Source organism: Drosophila navojoa, chromosome X, assembly GCF_054131105.1.
Source record: "Drosophila navojoa isolate 15081-1374.11 chromosome X, UAZ_NAV_1.0, whole genome shotgun sequence".
Taxonomy (NCBI): Eukaryota; Metazoa; Arthropoda; class Insecta; order Diptera; family Drosophilidae; genus Drosophila; species Drosophila navojoa.
This window is the reverse complement of record NC_142895.1, coordinates 26,878,009-26,894,611: the sequence shown is the minus strand read 5'-3', so window position 1 is coordinate 26,894,611 and position 16,603 is coordinate 26,878,009. Positions and strand designations below refer to the sequence as shown.

Genomic DNA, 16,603 nt, shown 5'->3' with positions numbered 1-16,603 from the left:
TGAATGAGAACATACCTACGAAATAAAACGGAGAGAGAGAGAGAAAGAGCGAGCGAGAGAGAGATAGTAATAGACAGACAGAACAAATTTGAGGAAGACAACTAAAAGTTGCGAATGAGATACTGATAAAAGAAAAGAATGAGATAAAATGTTCTTATTTTATTACAAAAGAATTGTGTAGAAGGATTGCGAGTTAAATTACATACATGCGTATGTACATAAGAATAAAATAAAACAGAGCAATATACATACATACATACATATATAGATGCAGAGAGTATCATCGATAATTATAGAGATAGTTAGATGAAAGGGAATACCGCAAAAGAATTAGCCGGTCAGACGTTGCGAAAAGAATTGAGAGAGAGAGAGAACAGGGAAGTCTTTGGAACGTATAAAGAGCAGTAAGGTTTGCTCTAATGGCATAGAATGGGTTGTGAATCTAATGAATATTTACATACATATGTGAATATCAATCAAATTAGACATTTCTATGTATTAACCACTGATTTGGCAATTTTTCAAATTCAAAGAAAAAGTTCGAAAACAGAGGGAAGCGGGAAACCGATTCCCACGACATGTCACAAACGAAGAGCAAAATATCAGAATATAAAGATAATGGTAGTGGTACGAGGTACCAGGAATCAAGATCATAGTTAAGACTTCTTCTTTGCTCATTTTTGGATTAGATTACGTCATTTGAAGGATACCCTAATCGTAACAAAATACTCGACTTTTAGGAGAAACTTTGATTTAGATTCCAGCACATCTGTTGGGAATGGAAATACTTTTGAATTTGTTAAAATAAAATAAATCATATAATAAATATAATTGTATTTATAGTTTTTTATTGAAATTTACATGTGGTAGAAGTTGGCGTTGGAGTTGATAATCTCTGTGTGCTCGCCTAAAATGTTGTTTTGTTTGTTTGTTGCTCTCGTTTGTATTGCAATTGTTGTTTGTCTTTGCTTATCAATAAATACATATGTATACATACATATATATGTATATGTAAGTAATTATAAATATGCTAGTAGTTAGGTATATATGTATTTGTATTTGTATTGTTTATAGTTGTTTAATAGCTTAAGGAAGCGCACTTTGTTACGGCCTCTGAAACGAATTGTGGATCAATTCGTGTACAAATCTCTCTTACAGCTGCTGTTAACTATTTCACAAGTTTTGTTAAAGAAAACACAAACATGTTTGTTTTCGTTTTAATTGATATACGCAGGTGTCGCTAATCACCCGCGCCTGTTATTTCTTAAAGCATATGAGTAAGCCAATTATTATTAAAATACTTAATTATACTATTAGCGGCTGTTGCTGCTGATCTCCTGCTGCTGTTGGTACATTTGCATTTGTATTTTTTCTTGTTGCTGTTAATTGTGCTAAATGAACTTATATATTTAGGTATGCATTTCTTGTTGTTGTCTTATAAAAGTACATAATATATATTTATATCTATTTATATACGTATTTGTTATGTTATTATGCTTGTATGTGCATGCATTTGTTATGTGTGTGTGTGTAAGGGTTATTGCAGTTTTTGCATTGATCGTTTTTGATTTGGCGCATGCAATCGATTGCAGTCGCTTATCGATAACAGCAACGTCGAGGCATCTGCGGCAAGCAGTTCATAAATGCACATCTCAAACTATATACAACGACAATAACGAACTATTATGCCAAATCGATGTAATGTATGTACGTAAGAATGTGAACAGATGGATGCATGTGCGCGTGTGTGATGAGGTTTTTCTTCTTCTTCTGCTCATAGATCAGAAAAAGAAGTCCCTGAATAGAGATGAAGCAGCCAGACGGCCGCCAGAGGACTGCACGCCACAGATGATAAATAAATATGTTAAATGATTTGGTTTTACAGATAGGTACACAAACATTTTGGCTGGTAAACAAATTCATGTTTATAATGTATATAGCTGCATTCGAAATTAATTCTATTTAAATGTTTGTGTGTGTATATATGTATATGTATATATCATGTGCAAATATGTATGTATATGATTTTTAGAAGCTACGGCTAGCCGTAGCGGGCTCTCAACATGTTACTTATTTTCGCTTTTACATCTCTATATGTAAACGTATGTGTATAATTATGTGTATGTAAATGTATTTTTCAGATTCAGTCGTTTATGTTTGTTAACTAAAACTAGTTTGATGTATGTATTGTTATTATTATCAATAGAATTATGTTAATGCAATAGTGCTGAGCTTAGTAACTGTTATTGTTATTGTTGCTGTTGTTGCTTTTTATTCTTTTTTCAATTTTTTTTTGTTTGCTTTTTTGTTTTAAAACTTTTATGAATTGTTTTCTTTTTCTTGTTTGTTAGATTGTTGCTTCATTTAAATGGCCCTGCACTTGCGCAACTGCAGTTAATACAGATTTTTTGTTGTTGGATTTTCTTGTTCTTATTTTGATTTTATGAACTCGCACGCGCATTTTAAATAAATATATAGATTATATGCATACTTAATTGTACATAGAATACTTTATGAAATACTTGTTTTTTGTTTTCTCTTGTTGCTGTTTTGTTTTCTTGTTTTTGTTTGACACTTATTAATCATTTAACTAGTGTGGAATGTGTTCGCCTCGTTGCCTCGTCGAAGATCTAAAGTCACCATATTCATTCACATTTTGCTGGAATTGTCTTTTAAGCAGATATAAAATAACTAACAAATGATCAGAAATCGCATTCGATTCACCGACATTGACATTCCCACCAAAATGAGCATTTCGGCTGCCGTGCGAGCAAGACGGCAGATATCTAAATATATGTATGTATGTGTATATATATGTCTATGTATATATAGTATATGTCTTAGATGTATTAAAGTTCTTGGCTTAGTTGCGGACAATTTGCAATACTTGTTTAGTTTAAGTACAATTGTGAAAAGCGCTTCGTTCAGAGGAAGCGCCAAAAAGTTGCTAAGGGAAAGGAGGGGGGCACTAAATAATTAACTGAAATAACTAATAATCAATACAATTATTAAAAATAATCGCTTTTCTACAATCATAAAAAAAACTTAAACTAATTTAATACATTATTCCAAAGAAAAAAAAAAAACGATTTTAAAATAGCTGCCGCACATTGGCATTGGAGGACATTGCAATAATTTAGAAATAATTTGTATGTATGTGCTTGTGTGTGTGTGTATGTATGTTCGTGCTTGTGCTTGATCTGAGGCAAAACACATATCAGGATAACCGCTTGGGTCTGGAACGGATCGCTCACAGCGTGGTGCGGCTGGATCGACCGCCAACGGCGCCGGTGGTGCCATTGGGACGATTGTGACGTCGCTTGTGCAGGTAGAGGCCAGCAGCCTGGGCGAATGCCGAGCCGCATATCTGGCAGACGTAGCGCTTGACTTTGTCGTGGATCTGCTTGTGGTTCTGCAGATTCTTGGTGGACTTGAAGATCTTGCCGCAGATGTCGCACTTGAACTCCTCGTTGCTGTAGTGCTGCTTCAGATGGTCGAACAGACTGTGGCGGGACACAAACGATTTGCTGCACTGCGGATAGTCGCACTTGTAGCATCGCTCGCGCTCATCCTGATGCACAATGCGATGCGCATTGAGATGGCCCGGCGAGGCGAAGGTGCGATGGCATACCTCACAGGCGAACGGCTTCGGGCCGTCCGGCGGAAACATATCCTCCTCCTCGCCGGCCCCCACAATAGATGGCCCGTCGCCGCCGTCCACGTCCCCACTGGCGCTGTCCAGGATGCTGTGGTTCAGAGCCAACGTTGGCAGGAAGAGCTCATCGTTGTGGCGGCGCAAATGCTCGTCGTAGTTGGACTTCTCCCGAAAGCTGGCCGTGCACAGTTCGCAGTTATATTTGACCTCGTGCCCGGCGCCCAGATGCAATTGCTTGTGATTCTCGAACTCGTCCGCATTGTTGAACTGAATGTTGCACACGTTGCAGTAGTAGCCGCCGCCCAGGCTCGGCTGATGGCTGAGCATGTGGAGATCCAGTTCGCGCAGCGTTTGCACAATTTCGCCGCAATGCTGGCACTTGAATGGCGGTATGTCATCGTCCATGAAACTCATCTGATCGTAGTAGATATAGTTCGGTATGAATTTACGACCCATTCGCTCCGCATTCAAACGCTCGCTCTTCTGCTTGGAGTAGTCGAAGCGCAGCTGCGAGATTCGCTTTGATATCTGTATGGTGGTCACATCGATGAGCTGCTGCAGTTCCATTGCCATCTGCTGCAGTCCCTCGCCCCGGCGCTCCTTGCTCCGATAGTCCGGATCGAACCGATTGTAAAAGCACTGATAACGCTTCACCATCACCAACAGCTTCGCCGTCGACGTATCGTTCCAAATGGCCGAGAAGCGACGCCGGTATGACGTTTCCTGCGAACGAATACACAATTAGTTAACTGATTATCCTACGAAAATTGAACTAGCAAAAAATGGTAATATTTAATTTAATAGATAACAATTATACAAATAAAAAAAATATTATTTAATTACAAAGTAAAAGCATCACATTAATTTAATTTTTACAATCGCTTTTATTACGATTTTTACATTAAAAAATAAATTGACGTTATTTAAAAACTCAGATCAGTTATAAGTTTGTTTATAGGCATAATAAAAATAAAAATAGCCCCTAAATCCGATATATTTATAAATATATATTATATATTATTTATAAACAGTTCTATTAATACAATTTGAGAAAAATCATGGGAACTTGATTAAGTTTATGTATATTATATCATATCCTCATATCAGTGCAAACAATTTTTATTAATAAATTACATTTTTGTACGTTCATTAGAGTTTTATCAAATTTATCTGATCAATTTAAATAAGCCTATTGTCCATGTAATCCTTTTTTATAAAACTACATTGCACTCGAAACATATTCAGGTAATATACATAAATCGTTTTTATATCTATCTGTGTCCCTATTAATATAGTTTATTGCATAACATTATATAATTTATTTATCTAGTATATGAAAATATTATAAACCGGTCGAAAACTGGTTTATAATGGGGCACAATATTTGTTTATTTGAAAAAAAAAGAAAACAAATATGAATCATATTTCTATATAAAAATTGGCTAGAAATACAAAAGATGATTTGTGACAAAGACTGAGCAATAAAATCAAGTTAACTTAAGCACCAACAAATTTGCATAGATCTGAGCTGTGTGAAATCAAAAATTCTGTGAACAGTTATTCACCATGTTCAGAGACATTATGATGAAAATATTTCAAATGTATGCAGTAATCGATACACTTTATATTATAATTAGCTGGGAAACCTGAAATGTTTCTTAGTCAGTATAAATGAAATTCTGAGTGTAACCGATCGCTTGATTCAAATCAGCTTTGTTTATGTTGTTATCATTTGTATTGTGTTAGATATCAGTTCCCAGTAGCGAATATAGACCAGCCGTGGAGTATTGAATTACACGTACATATATATACTCCATATATGTATATATATATATATTTAATAGATGGACTCACCTTCACAACAGCATCGGACATTTTCGAGTTATAGCTATAGACCTCGTTGAGGAAATGGAGTTCCTTGAAGTACCACAGCGTGCTGATATTCGTCTTTTCGAGTGCCATTCGATTGCATTCCCGCTTGTAGACGGTGCGCAAATTGTCCCATTTGCGTGTGATGGCATCCTTGGCCAGGGAGATGTTGAAGCGGTTCTTGAACTCGAGCACAATCCAGTCCAGGAAGCGGGCACGCTTCACGCGATCCCGGAACTGGGCGTGACTGTGATCCCAAAGGAATGGATTCCGCTTGTATGAGTGTATCAGGAATTGTATCATCTTGCGATCCTTGATGTGCATGGTCAGCTCACGATCCCGCTGCAATTGGTATCACAAATTGAACAAGGATAAGAGCATAGATTCAGTGCATGAGCTGCACAGGACTTACACCAATTAAAGACTCCTCAACCATTTCATCGTAGCTGAGGAAATCGGACTCGCCAGCCAGCGGATTGGTGCCTTGCGCATTGTAGCTGCTGCTGCTGTAGTCTTGATACTCGCCGGAATTGTCGTCCGCATAGCTCTCGGCCTCGTTTTCGCCGTACTCGTCCATGGACTCATCGCCCTCGATGGGCAGGGGCTCGCTTTTGACATGTATTCTGGAGACCCTGTGCCGGGCTGGCTGTGGCGGTGGTCCCCTCAGCTTTATGCGAGGTCTGGCGCTGGGTGTGGGCACATCGTTTTCGGGCAGTATTGCTTCGCTCTCATCATCGACATCGTCGTTGTCATTATCGTCGGGCACTGGGAGGTTGTTGGCGTGCTCTTCCTCCTCGTCGTCGATGTCTTCGGCGTCGTCTCCGTTGCTGCTGTCCAGCTCATGCATCTCCTGTTTAATCACCATTTGGGGCTCCAGCAAGGCAGTGTCTGCGTCGGTCAAGTCTTCGATCTCATCAAATTGGTGCATGCCATTGTTTGCGTAGTCGTGCGGCACTCCCTCATCATCGTCATCGGCTACGCCCAGCGACATGGGCTGGCTCATGGGGTAGGACATGCTGGCTCCCGTGGCGGAGCCAGAGCCCTCCATGGAGCGTTGCGCGTCCTCCATGTGCACTGTTTGCATGTGGCCAATAAATGCATCGAAGTAGAGAAACTTTTCGCTGCAGAAAATGCAGCACAAGGCGAACGATTGAAAGTCCTCGGTGGCCGTCACAACGCCACAATCCTTTGTGCATTGACGAAAAATTTCCTCATCATTTTTACGTGGATATGCCAACACACTCATCGTGCCCCACACGAGTTTGTTTATTCCACCTCGAACAGTATCTTTTCTAGTTTTTTGGCGTCCCGTTCCACGCTGGATATGTGGGAGCACTGCACTGATTTAATTTTTTGTGTTAATTTCTTTCAACTAAAAAAAAAATTGTCGCCGAATTAGTTTCGTTTAGAGATGCGTGCTATGTATTGGTGTGTGTATATCGTTATCGGTATCGGAGTCTTATTATTATGCTAGCCAAATGGTTTAACAAACATTTAAACCTATGTATATGTATGTATGTATATTTGTCACACCAAAGATTTGTTTATAATATGGCAGAATGTGGCCCACTAAATACATCAGATTTATAAACTGGCCATTTCAATTAATAAGCGGAAGCAAATAACGCGCAAAACATTTTTACTCTCCATGCAGAACACATAATTTAGATTTTGACTATATAATGTTATTACAGAATTTTCGGACAACTAGAAAAGCAAACATGTTTTTATTTAGCGCTGTCCACTTGCTAGTTTTCATTACTGAATGGCAGGGTTCACTGGACAGCCCTACCAATTATATCGATATTATCCATCTGAAATCATTGTACATACAGCAACAATAGTTAATGTAATTAATCATACTCAAGCTTGAAAAAAAAAAAAAATTTAATTAAAATGTATAAGATACATTCATTTGAGTTGCCTAATCAAACGCATTTGGTACACGAAATATACAATTCATTGCCATATTGTGCGAGCAGCATACTATCCTATAGTTTTGATATCGATAGCGCCATAAGTACTCGATTGTCTGTAACAATTACTCACAGTGATAGTAAAATCGACATCTCTGTGATTCTTCTTCAACAACTGGTCCGGCGTGTTTGTTGCACTTGCATTTAATTTTCTCAATTTAATATTTGTTAGTAATTGAACTACAGAAATGGCTTCCATCAGCTTGTTGAACCCAAAGGCTGAATTTGCGCGTGCCGCACAAGCTTTGGCAATTAACATCAGCGCCGCCAAAGGTCTGCAGGATGTAATGCGAACCAATTTGGGACCGAAAGGCACAGTTAAAATGTAAGTATATTAACTTAAATATGAATTTAAAGCATGCATCTAGCACATGCGGAGTGCATTCAGCTTTTACACAAAACCAGCATTGTAATTAACAAACTTTTTCGGACATCTGTGCGGCCGCTACTCGAGTGAGGTTAAAATCGTTCTTGTTGCTTTCGAATAGCGGCATGCGTCATCGAGTGACTGAGACAGCCATATCGTATTTAGCCTACAAATGCAAGTGCTAAAACTTACATGCTATTGCTTAAAATAATATGTTAAATGAAACCTATGCTTAAACATTCGGTATGTTACATTTTCAAACAAAATTTGCTTTCTGAGCGTCTGCAAATCGACATGCTCATACAGCTTTTTTTGTCAGTGTCATACCTCACGCGCTCTCACGCACACATATGCACTAATACATATGCGAGCCCACACAAACATATGGAGTCATAATTTGTTTGGATTCTCGAACATTCGCACATGATGATAGATAAATATCGATAACTAGATAATATTTATTATCAAAACTTGTCAGTGAATGGGTAATGCACATAAGGATACATGCTAAATCTATAAATTATATATATTATTGATCGGTATGAGCCTTAAACCTATCTTAATTCTGCTTAAATTAATAATTTCTTGCAGGCTGGTCTCCGGCGCTGGAGACATTAAGATCACTAAGGATGGCAACGTTCTGCTGCATGATATGCAAATCCAACATCCGACTGCATCGATGATTGCACGTGCGAGTACAGCACAGGATGATTCCACAGGCGATGGAACCACCACCACGGTGATGTTAATCGGCGAGTTGCTGAAACAGGCCGACATTTATTTGTCGGAGGGCTTGCATCCACGCATCATGGCAGAGGGCTTTGAGAAGGCACGCGACAAGGCGCTGGAAGTGCTCGAGAATGTCAAGGTGCCAGTCGATATCAACAAAAAGAATCTGATGGAGATTGCCAACACTAGTTTAAGAACCAAGGTGCATCCGCTGCTTGCAGACCTGCTGACGGAGGTTTGCGTTGATGCAGTGCTGACAATTTCCAACGATAAGAAGGTACCCATCGATCTGCACATGGTCGAGCTGATGGAGATGCAGCATAAGACCGACACGGACACACAGCTGGTGCGCGGTTTGGTCATGGATCATGGAGCACGTCATCCCGATATGCCCAAGCGCCTGGAGAACGCCTACATCCTGACTGCCAACGTCTCGCTGGAGTACGAGAAGGCCGAGGTGAACTCGGGTTTCTTCTACAAAACGGCCGCGGAGCGTGAGGCCTTTGTGCGTGCCGAGCGTGAGTTCATTGACCAACGCGTGAAGAAGGTCATCCAGTTGAAGCGTGCCGTGTGCGATGGCACCAACAAAAGTTTCGTCTTGATCAACCAGAAGGGCATTGATCCCATTTCGCTGGACGCTCTGGCCAAGGAGGGCATTCTGGCTCTGCGTCGCGCTAAGCGCCGCAACATGGAGCGTCTGGCTCTTGCCTGCGGTGGCACTGCCATGAACTCGTTCGATGATCTGCAGGAGGAGCATCTGGGCTATGCTGGCTCCGTGTACGAGCATGTTCTCGGCGAGAACAAATACACTTTCGTGGAGGACTGCAAGAATCCGTTGTCGGTGACAATTTTGATCAAGGGCCCCAACAAGCACACCATTACCCAGATCAAGGACGCCATTCGTGATGGTCTGCGCGCCATCAACAATACCATTGGCGACAAGGCCCTGGTGCCTGGCGCTGGCGCCTTCGAGGTGCGCGCCTACAACGAGCTGGTTAAGTATAAGGACAGTGTTAAGGGCAAGGCCCGTCTGGCCGTTCAGGCGTTCGCCGATGCATTGCTGGTCATTCCAAAGACACTGGCTGTCAACAGCGGCTACGATGCTCAGGACACCATTGTTAAGCTGACGGTTGAGGATAGACTCAGCCCGGAGCTGGTCGGCATTGACCTGTCCACTGGCGAGCCCATGAAACCCTCTGACCTCGGCGTTTATGACAATTACATTGTCAAGAAGCAGATCCTCAACTCCTGCTCCATCATTGCCAGCAATTTGCTGCTCGTTGACGAGGTGATGCGTGCGGGCATGACCAGTCTCAAGGGCTAGTGCTGATTAGCTGGTGTCGCCTCTCTGAGTTTCATTTAATATTAACCAGGCTAACTTAAACTACACACACACACACACACACACACATGCACTCTCAAAAGAAATCAAACAAACAAATCAGCATACGCACCCGCAACAACCAGAACTCAAATAAGTATGAATTGTCGTTATCGCCGATTCGATAACTTATCGAACTAACTGCAGGCGCTGCTACAAGAGTCAAATGCTAAACAAAATATCTTAACTTCATCAAGTATTTCTCTTTTTTTTTGTCACTAACGCTTACTCAATACGAACCATTGGTTTAAAAAAATAAATTAAAAACTTCAATAAAACACTGTTTTTTCTTTAATGGGAAATTCATTTTTGCTGTGCATTGGAATTGGGAAAAGTCCAATTGGACATATGTATAAAATTAAAATGAAATATTAAACAAGTTTTGAGCATCTGAGGATACTCAACTTTCAAGGCAGAGATGACGCATTTTCGTTTGTATTATCATTCTTTATTATCATAAATAGATTTAAATTAAATAAATGCAATACAATTAAGCACAATTTCATTGTACAAACTATGAAATTAGTTATTTTTGCTTCATTTCTGATCGCTCGTTTTTATTGTTTCTCATTTTTTTGTTATTGCTGTTTTATTGCCTTTAATTGCTTCTTAAACTTTCTTCTCATTTTTTTAATATATATTTTTTTTGTTTTTTATTTTATATTGTTATATTAAATAAATGTGAGTATGTGCGTGTGTGTATGCGTTTGTATTTGTGTGTGTGTGTATGGGAAATTAGTAGGACTTGCATGAGTGGGTGTGTGTCTGTGTATATGTGTGTGAGTATGTGCATCTGCGGCCGCAGTCTCTATACAAGTTATAAAAGCGAACGATCGTTAGAGCTTAAAGCTCACTCCATACCTCTGTCCCTGTCTCTGTCACGTGCTCGTGGTGCTACTTGGCTTTACGATTCAGCGTCTCTTTCATAACTTTATAGAAAGTACGCGCTCGCAGTTCCTCCTTCGCGTTCATTTCTTTTTTCATTTGAAAAATTTGTTAAATTAATATTCGCATTTAAATGTAAATGTGCAATTCGCTTTCTGTTTTGTCTACTAAACGTTAGAAAATAAGTTTATATAAAAAAATAGGCTAAGGCTGGCACATTCGCCTAGCCAGTCTGCTGCAAATTAACTCACGTTCTAAATCTAAATAAATATAAATAAATAAATTGTATATATAGTTATTAATGCTCACAAAAAAAAAAAAAAACAAAAAATATACGCTTGCCAGGCAGCTGCTCTATGTGTATATATGTGTGTGTGTGTGTTTGTGGAGACTTTCTTTATCCTCATTGTTCTCAATTTCTCACTATTTTGTTTTTTCGTTTTTCTTCTTTTTAAATTGTTTTCCATTGCAAGCCGAAGCTAAGGCTCCGTTTCCTAATTAACTGCACTGTTGCTCTCGTTGCCGGTTTCTCTCTCGTGAGAGAGCGCTGAGCGCTGACAAGCGTGCCATAGGCGAGAGAAATAGACATAGCGTGTGAGAGAGTAGGCGTGAATGTGTGGTAGTGTATGTTTGTGTATATATCTCTGTATGGAATGGTGACAATTTGTGGGTTCTGTATGGTTTTTGTTTTCTTTTTTTCCTCTCTTTACTGCTCCTTCTACACATTGCATAAAGAATTGTGTCCCGCCTTAACTTATGCTACGATTTTGTGCGGCTGCATCCATTTCTTCATGTAGTAGCAGAACAATGTGGAGATATAGAGCAGGATCATGAGCGCGCAGGTAACGGCCAACGCCAGCACAGACGTCTTCGTGGGGCATGGCTCGATGATGGTAACAGTCTTGTCTGTAGGCGGAAAAGAGATGGAATGATTAGAATATGTTACTCTCTTGTGTATGGGAATGAAAGGAATGAAGAGAAAAAGAGTCTCCAATTGTTGGGATTAAGATGGTAAGAGAATTGGTATTTGAGGTTAGGTTAGAGGAAGAGAATGACATAAAGTAAGCTTGCATATTGTAGAAATAAGTTGGTGAGACATGAAACAAATATGATTATAGAACTCCATTTAGATAAGGCCCATGTAAATTAATTTCTATATCATATAGTAATAGATCAGTTATTTACCTTTGGCAAAGTCCGTGCTTGGATCTGCCTTGAAGAATTCACGCTTCTCATCACCAAAGTCCAAGACCAAAATCTCCTGAGAAATGTTCATATGATCCTCGCTCTTGGTGTTGTTGCTAATGGGGAAGAGAGAAAGAGGGGGATGAATATTTATATATTGTCTAGCATTGTTTAACACTCATTGAATACTCACCTCTCGATCGAACGACGACGCCTCCTTCCTAGAGACTCAAACGATTCCATGTTCCATTCGCACACGGCCGGCTCGCAGGGACCCAGACAGTACTTGACGTTGCACTGGAAGATGACGCCGTAGCTCTCGGTGAAGCGGAATGCCTCATAGGTCGACTGCAGCGCATTGCCATCGGCGGTGAAGCCGGGGAAGATGGTGGGATCTGTGGGGCAGCCATCGTCGTCGATGATCTTGAAGCTGGTGCGTGCATCCTTGGCCATGGCAACACAGCTGCGAGCGAAGATGCCATAGGGAGCTGAGAACGAGAGAGGCAACATTAGCAATGAGATCTAGACTGCTAGGCACAGCCAAGCTGATGTACTCACTGTCTTCTGGTATTTCGATGCGGAAGTTGAGACGATCTCCAATGCGCACAGTTTCCACCTCGCGCTGGCGTGTGTCCAGGATGCGAATCCTTGGTGGGGGCGCCTCGGGCGATGAGTTGATGTGAATCATGTCGGGATCGCGGATGGGCATCATGCCGAAGGTAATGTTCTTGGAGCTCATGTCGTATGTGCACTTCACCTTGTAGATCTTATCCGCCTTGGTCATCACGACGCTGTGGTGCTGCAGCACCACCGTGTTCGAGTAGACGCCGGTCTAGGGAGCACATTCATGAAGTTATTGCAGGCAGCTGTCTCGATTCGTTAACTGAACTCCTCCACTTACCACGCTCTGTGTGTTACAGTCCTGTCCAATCATGGTAAGATCGAGGCGGAAGGCATCTGAGTTGATCACATCGATGTTGCAAGTCTCCGAACGGCCCAGAGCGTAGATGCGTCCGTTGAATGGCTTGTTGGTGCGCACCTGCACGGCAATGCGGGTGTCCTTGCAGTGCACGGAAACTAAGGGTGGGAGGAGGTACCCAAAGAGAGAGAGAAGAGAGAGATTCAATTAGAGCCTGGCTCCATTTGGTGTAGCTAGGATCACCCACCATCGTAGCAGGTGCCGGTCTTGTCGCAGTTGACATCGTTGCGCGTCATGTTGGTCAGGTTGGGGTCCTCGATGGTGTCCAGGCTGACGGGCAGAGTGTCGATCTTGTCCAGCGTGCCGGGTGGAGTGCTGCCAGAGCCAGCGCCAGCGCTTGCTGCCGACTTCTCGCACTGATTCTCAAAGTACTGGCCAATGGGCTCGCCGTGATCGATCAGGGGGCGCTCGTGATTCAGATAGGTGGATGGACCGTCGGGCAGGGTCTTGTGGTCCAGGTGATAGAGACGGCAGTTGTACTGGGCGCCCTGGGGCTGGCCCAGGTAGAGGAAGGAGCGGCACAGGAATTCCGACTCGATTTCGCAGGCCAGACGGCAGGCCGACTCGGAGGTCACCTGCAGCTCCTTGTCCGTGTAGTAGTGCAGACCGACGTATTGGGCCACCTTCTCCTCGGAGACGCCCATGCGTGCGTTGGCAAAGGAGCGCGTGTTCTTGCAGGCCTGGGCGGGCTTCAGGCACAGATTCTCAAAGTAGTCCGTGCCCTGGGCATCCACCAGCTGGACGAACTGACCCGAGCTGCGGCGATCTGAGTCGCTGAGCACACACTTCATGTTGTTGTAGTCGTATTCGACGGAGCGGCAAATGAAGCGCTTCTCGTTCAAGCAGGCGGAGAGACAGGCCTCCTTGGTGCTGGTATAGATGAGGGCGTTGTCCAGGCCGCGGATGATCTTGTTGGGCACGCGCTCGAACGACCACGGGCGGTGGCAAACGTTCTCGCTGCGCAGCTGCAGCTTCACCATGTAGTACATGTTGGCGGAGCGCTGGGGCGCTGCGGAAGGATTGGCTGCCGACGAGTCGTTCTGCAGCTGGCAGTGCGTCTCCTGCGACGGCGACAATGGGTTCACAACAAAGCTAAAGGCGGCCGCCTGGCAGTCGGCCTCCTCGCGGCACCAGCCCTGGCACTCGTACAGCGACAGATTCTTGACGCTGTAGTACGTGGTGCCGGCGAAATCGTAGTCTGTCAGCTTCTCGAAGGCCATGCGTGCCGCGGCCTGGCCGGGCAGAGCCATCAGCACGGCCAGTCCCAGCGCGAGGAGCAGCATCCCGTTAGAGATCGTTCTGTGTGTTTTGCTGCCTCGACTCCGGCTGCTGCTGCTGCTGTTGCTTGCTGCGGTTTGCATCTGCAAGTGAAAGAATTGGAAAAGAAGAAACGCCGATTAGTCGTGGCTAGTGGATCTCTCTTGGCCGCCAGGTGGCGTTTGGTGGCGGCGAGTGTTGACAGCCATGCTATACATCCGCTCCATTACACGCTTAACCGAGTCGCGAATCAGCGAACCAATAAGAACAAACGGCCAAGACTTTTGTCTTCAGTTCGTTGCCTGCATTCGCAAAGCGTTTAATGAGCTGCCCGGACGGAAATTACAAATGGCATGGAGCGGCGTTCCACTTGTACGCTCATCCAGCTCTCCCCACCCCACCGCTCCTTCTCTCTCTCTCTCATTCTCTTTCTCTTTCTCTTATCGACAATTTGCGGTTTAGCGAATTCTAATGCTCGAAAGTTGGAAGAAAAACTGGGGCCTGACATTCCTGCGGCTTCCAGTCGAGCGTGCTGCAAATTGCTTTTTGCGGCTGACCCCCACAAATGGGGCAGATGCGGGGGCGCGCACATTGACCTGGCTGGCGAAGCGGGCTCACTGAAAAGCGAAAGCCCTGCCAACGCCAGCTGCCAACTTGCCAACTCATTCGCATTAATGGCGCAAACGAATTCACGACTCGAGTGCATGAATGATTCAAGTGCGCACTCACACGATTATCACCACCATTCATTCGCTCGTTCCCTCACTGGCCTGTTGAATCAATCAAGCGGACCTGTCAATTGACTGCAAGTACATTGGGGTATTATCTGTCGAGAGCCGTGAGTCAAAGCCCTAACTAACTTTTTATCTAACTGTGTCTAAATGTAGTTAAGCTGCCTTTTGTTGGTTCCATTTGCAATACTTATGACTAGGCTTTTCTAGTATTAAAAAAAAAGAATCATATCTGAAGTTATCCATATCTAAGAATCTAGTAAGATGAGTTCCAAGGTAAGATCATGCATATATGATCTTTTTTTTATGCATGGAGGAATACCGGAATACCGGCTTTAGATCAAAGCAAACATAAAACTTCAAATGGGGAAAAAGTCTTTCCAGGCACCCACTGCAGCTCTGTGGAGTAGCTCCATCAAGGCATGGCTCGCACTCATATTGTTTATGGAGCATAAAATGCTGTTTAATTCACTTGTTATTCAAGACTATTTCAGCTCATCAGCGCAATGTATTCATTTGCATTCGAGTGCCGCAAATGGAAATGCGGAAGTCCATTGACAGCGTTGCCATATTTGTGTGCAAAACGATATTGTTAGCAGAGTGTCGATAACGATTAGCGATAGCAATGCCGATGAGCAGCCGGCGTTGCGTTTCAAGCAATCATTTGGCCATTCAATTTATGGTTTCTTAAACGCCCCCAATGATGGGGCACCCTGGCTCCCCTGGGACGGACGGACGGACGGACGGCATGGGCCATGCAATTATATTAACATATTCAATTCAATTTGTTTGCTTTGAACTGTCCCAGGCAAGTGGGCAGCCAGCCAAGCGCAATTATTTATACGACTGCATTTATTTTATTGCCGGGGCCAGGCGAGGCGGGCAGCTGGACGCGGGTCTCTCGACTGATTACAGCGTAGGGAACGTGGCTATTACAAACAATATTAACTCAGGGAGCGCGCGCAACGAATGCGAGCAATCGTTGCCGCCGTGTCCAATTGCAGCAGCAGTCGCAGCAGCAGCAACATGGCAAACATGAGCAACATTGACAACGACAACGACAACGACAACAGCAGCACCAGCATCAGCAGGAGCAGCAGCAACAAATGTATGAAATAGGTGGCAAGCAGAGGTCGCGGAATGTGTAGCGTGTTCTCAGCCAAAGCGACAGCAGCAGCAGCTAAAAGAAAAACAGCGACAACAACAGCAGCAACAAGAGCTGCAGCAGCAGCAACAGCCATAAGAACAACAACTAGAACAGCAACAAGAACTGCAGCAACAACAAGAGCAACAACAGCAACAGCAGCATCGTAGGGAGTCGCCTCTTTTTTAGCTCTGTTGCTGTTTTTTATTATTTTGCTTTTTTTGCCTGCTGCTAGTTCGTGTTGTACAATTGGCAATCTGCATGAGAATCCCATCTGCAGCAGCTGCGGCTGAGAATGAAATGCGTTTGAATTGCAGCAGTGCACAGGGAGCCAATTACATGGCCACAGTCGAGCGATCTGCTTGCCCAGATAAAATGCAGAGCGCATGCGTTGCGCATTTGACGTCATTGCCACCGCGTTGCCTGCTAGCCAACTAGCCAACTG

The 16,603-nt window shown here is 43.2% G+C and overlaps 3 protein-coding genes across 3 annotated transcripts in view; 1 reads left to right on the top strand and 2 right to left on the bottom strand.

The window, feature by feature from the left end:
- Nucleotides 1-2,546: 2,546 nt before the first annotated feature.
- On the bottom strand, nt 2,547-7,294 carry LOC108657499 (uncharacterized). Its single transcript, XM_018110127.3, has 3 exons — nt 5,937-7,294; nt 5,510-5,866; nt 2,547-4,378 (listed from the first exon to the last, which is right to left on the bottom strand). The coding sequence occupies exons 1-3, from the start codon at nt 6,768-6,770 to the stop codon at nt 3,251-3,253; spliced, it is 2,319 nt and encodes a 772-aa protein (XP_017965616.1). The 5' UTR covers nt 6,771-7,294; the 3' UTR covers nt 2,547-3,250.
- A 264-nt stretch (nt 7,295-7,558) lies between these two features.
- Nucleotides 7,559-10,005, top strand: CCT6 (chaperonin containing TCP1 subunit 6). The gene is made up of 2 exons (XM_018110128.3): nt 7,559-7,825; nt 8,459-10,005. Exons 1-2 carry the CDS (start codon nt 7,689-7,691, stop codon nt 9,918-9,920), a joined length of 1,599 nt encoding a protein of 532 aa, XP_017965617.1. The 5' UTR covers nt 7,559-7,688; the 3' UTR covers nt 9,921-10,005.
- A 398-nt stretch (nt 10,006-10,403) lies between these two features.
- tyn (trynity) overlaps nt 10,404-16,603 on the bottom strand; it is a 39,834-nt gene continuing 33,634 nt past the window's right edge. The window contains exons 4-9 of the mRNA XM_089265100.1: nt 13,214-14,387; nt 12,949-13,124; nt 12,606-12,879; nt 12,241-12,535; nt 12,048-12,163; nt 10,404-11,768 (exon numbers count right to left, since the gene is read on the bottom strand). Of these exons, the coding sequence (XP_089121226.1) occupies nt 11,617-11,768; nt 12,048-12,163; nt 12,241-12,535; nt 12,606-12,879; nt 12,949-13,124; nt 13,214-14,387 (2,187 nt within the window). The 3' untranslated portion in view covers nt 10,404-11,616. The remainder of the gene's footprint in view (nt 11,769-12,047; nt 12,164-12,240; nt 12,536-12,605; nt 12,880-12,948; nt 13,125-13,213; nt 14,388-16,603) is intronic.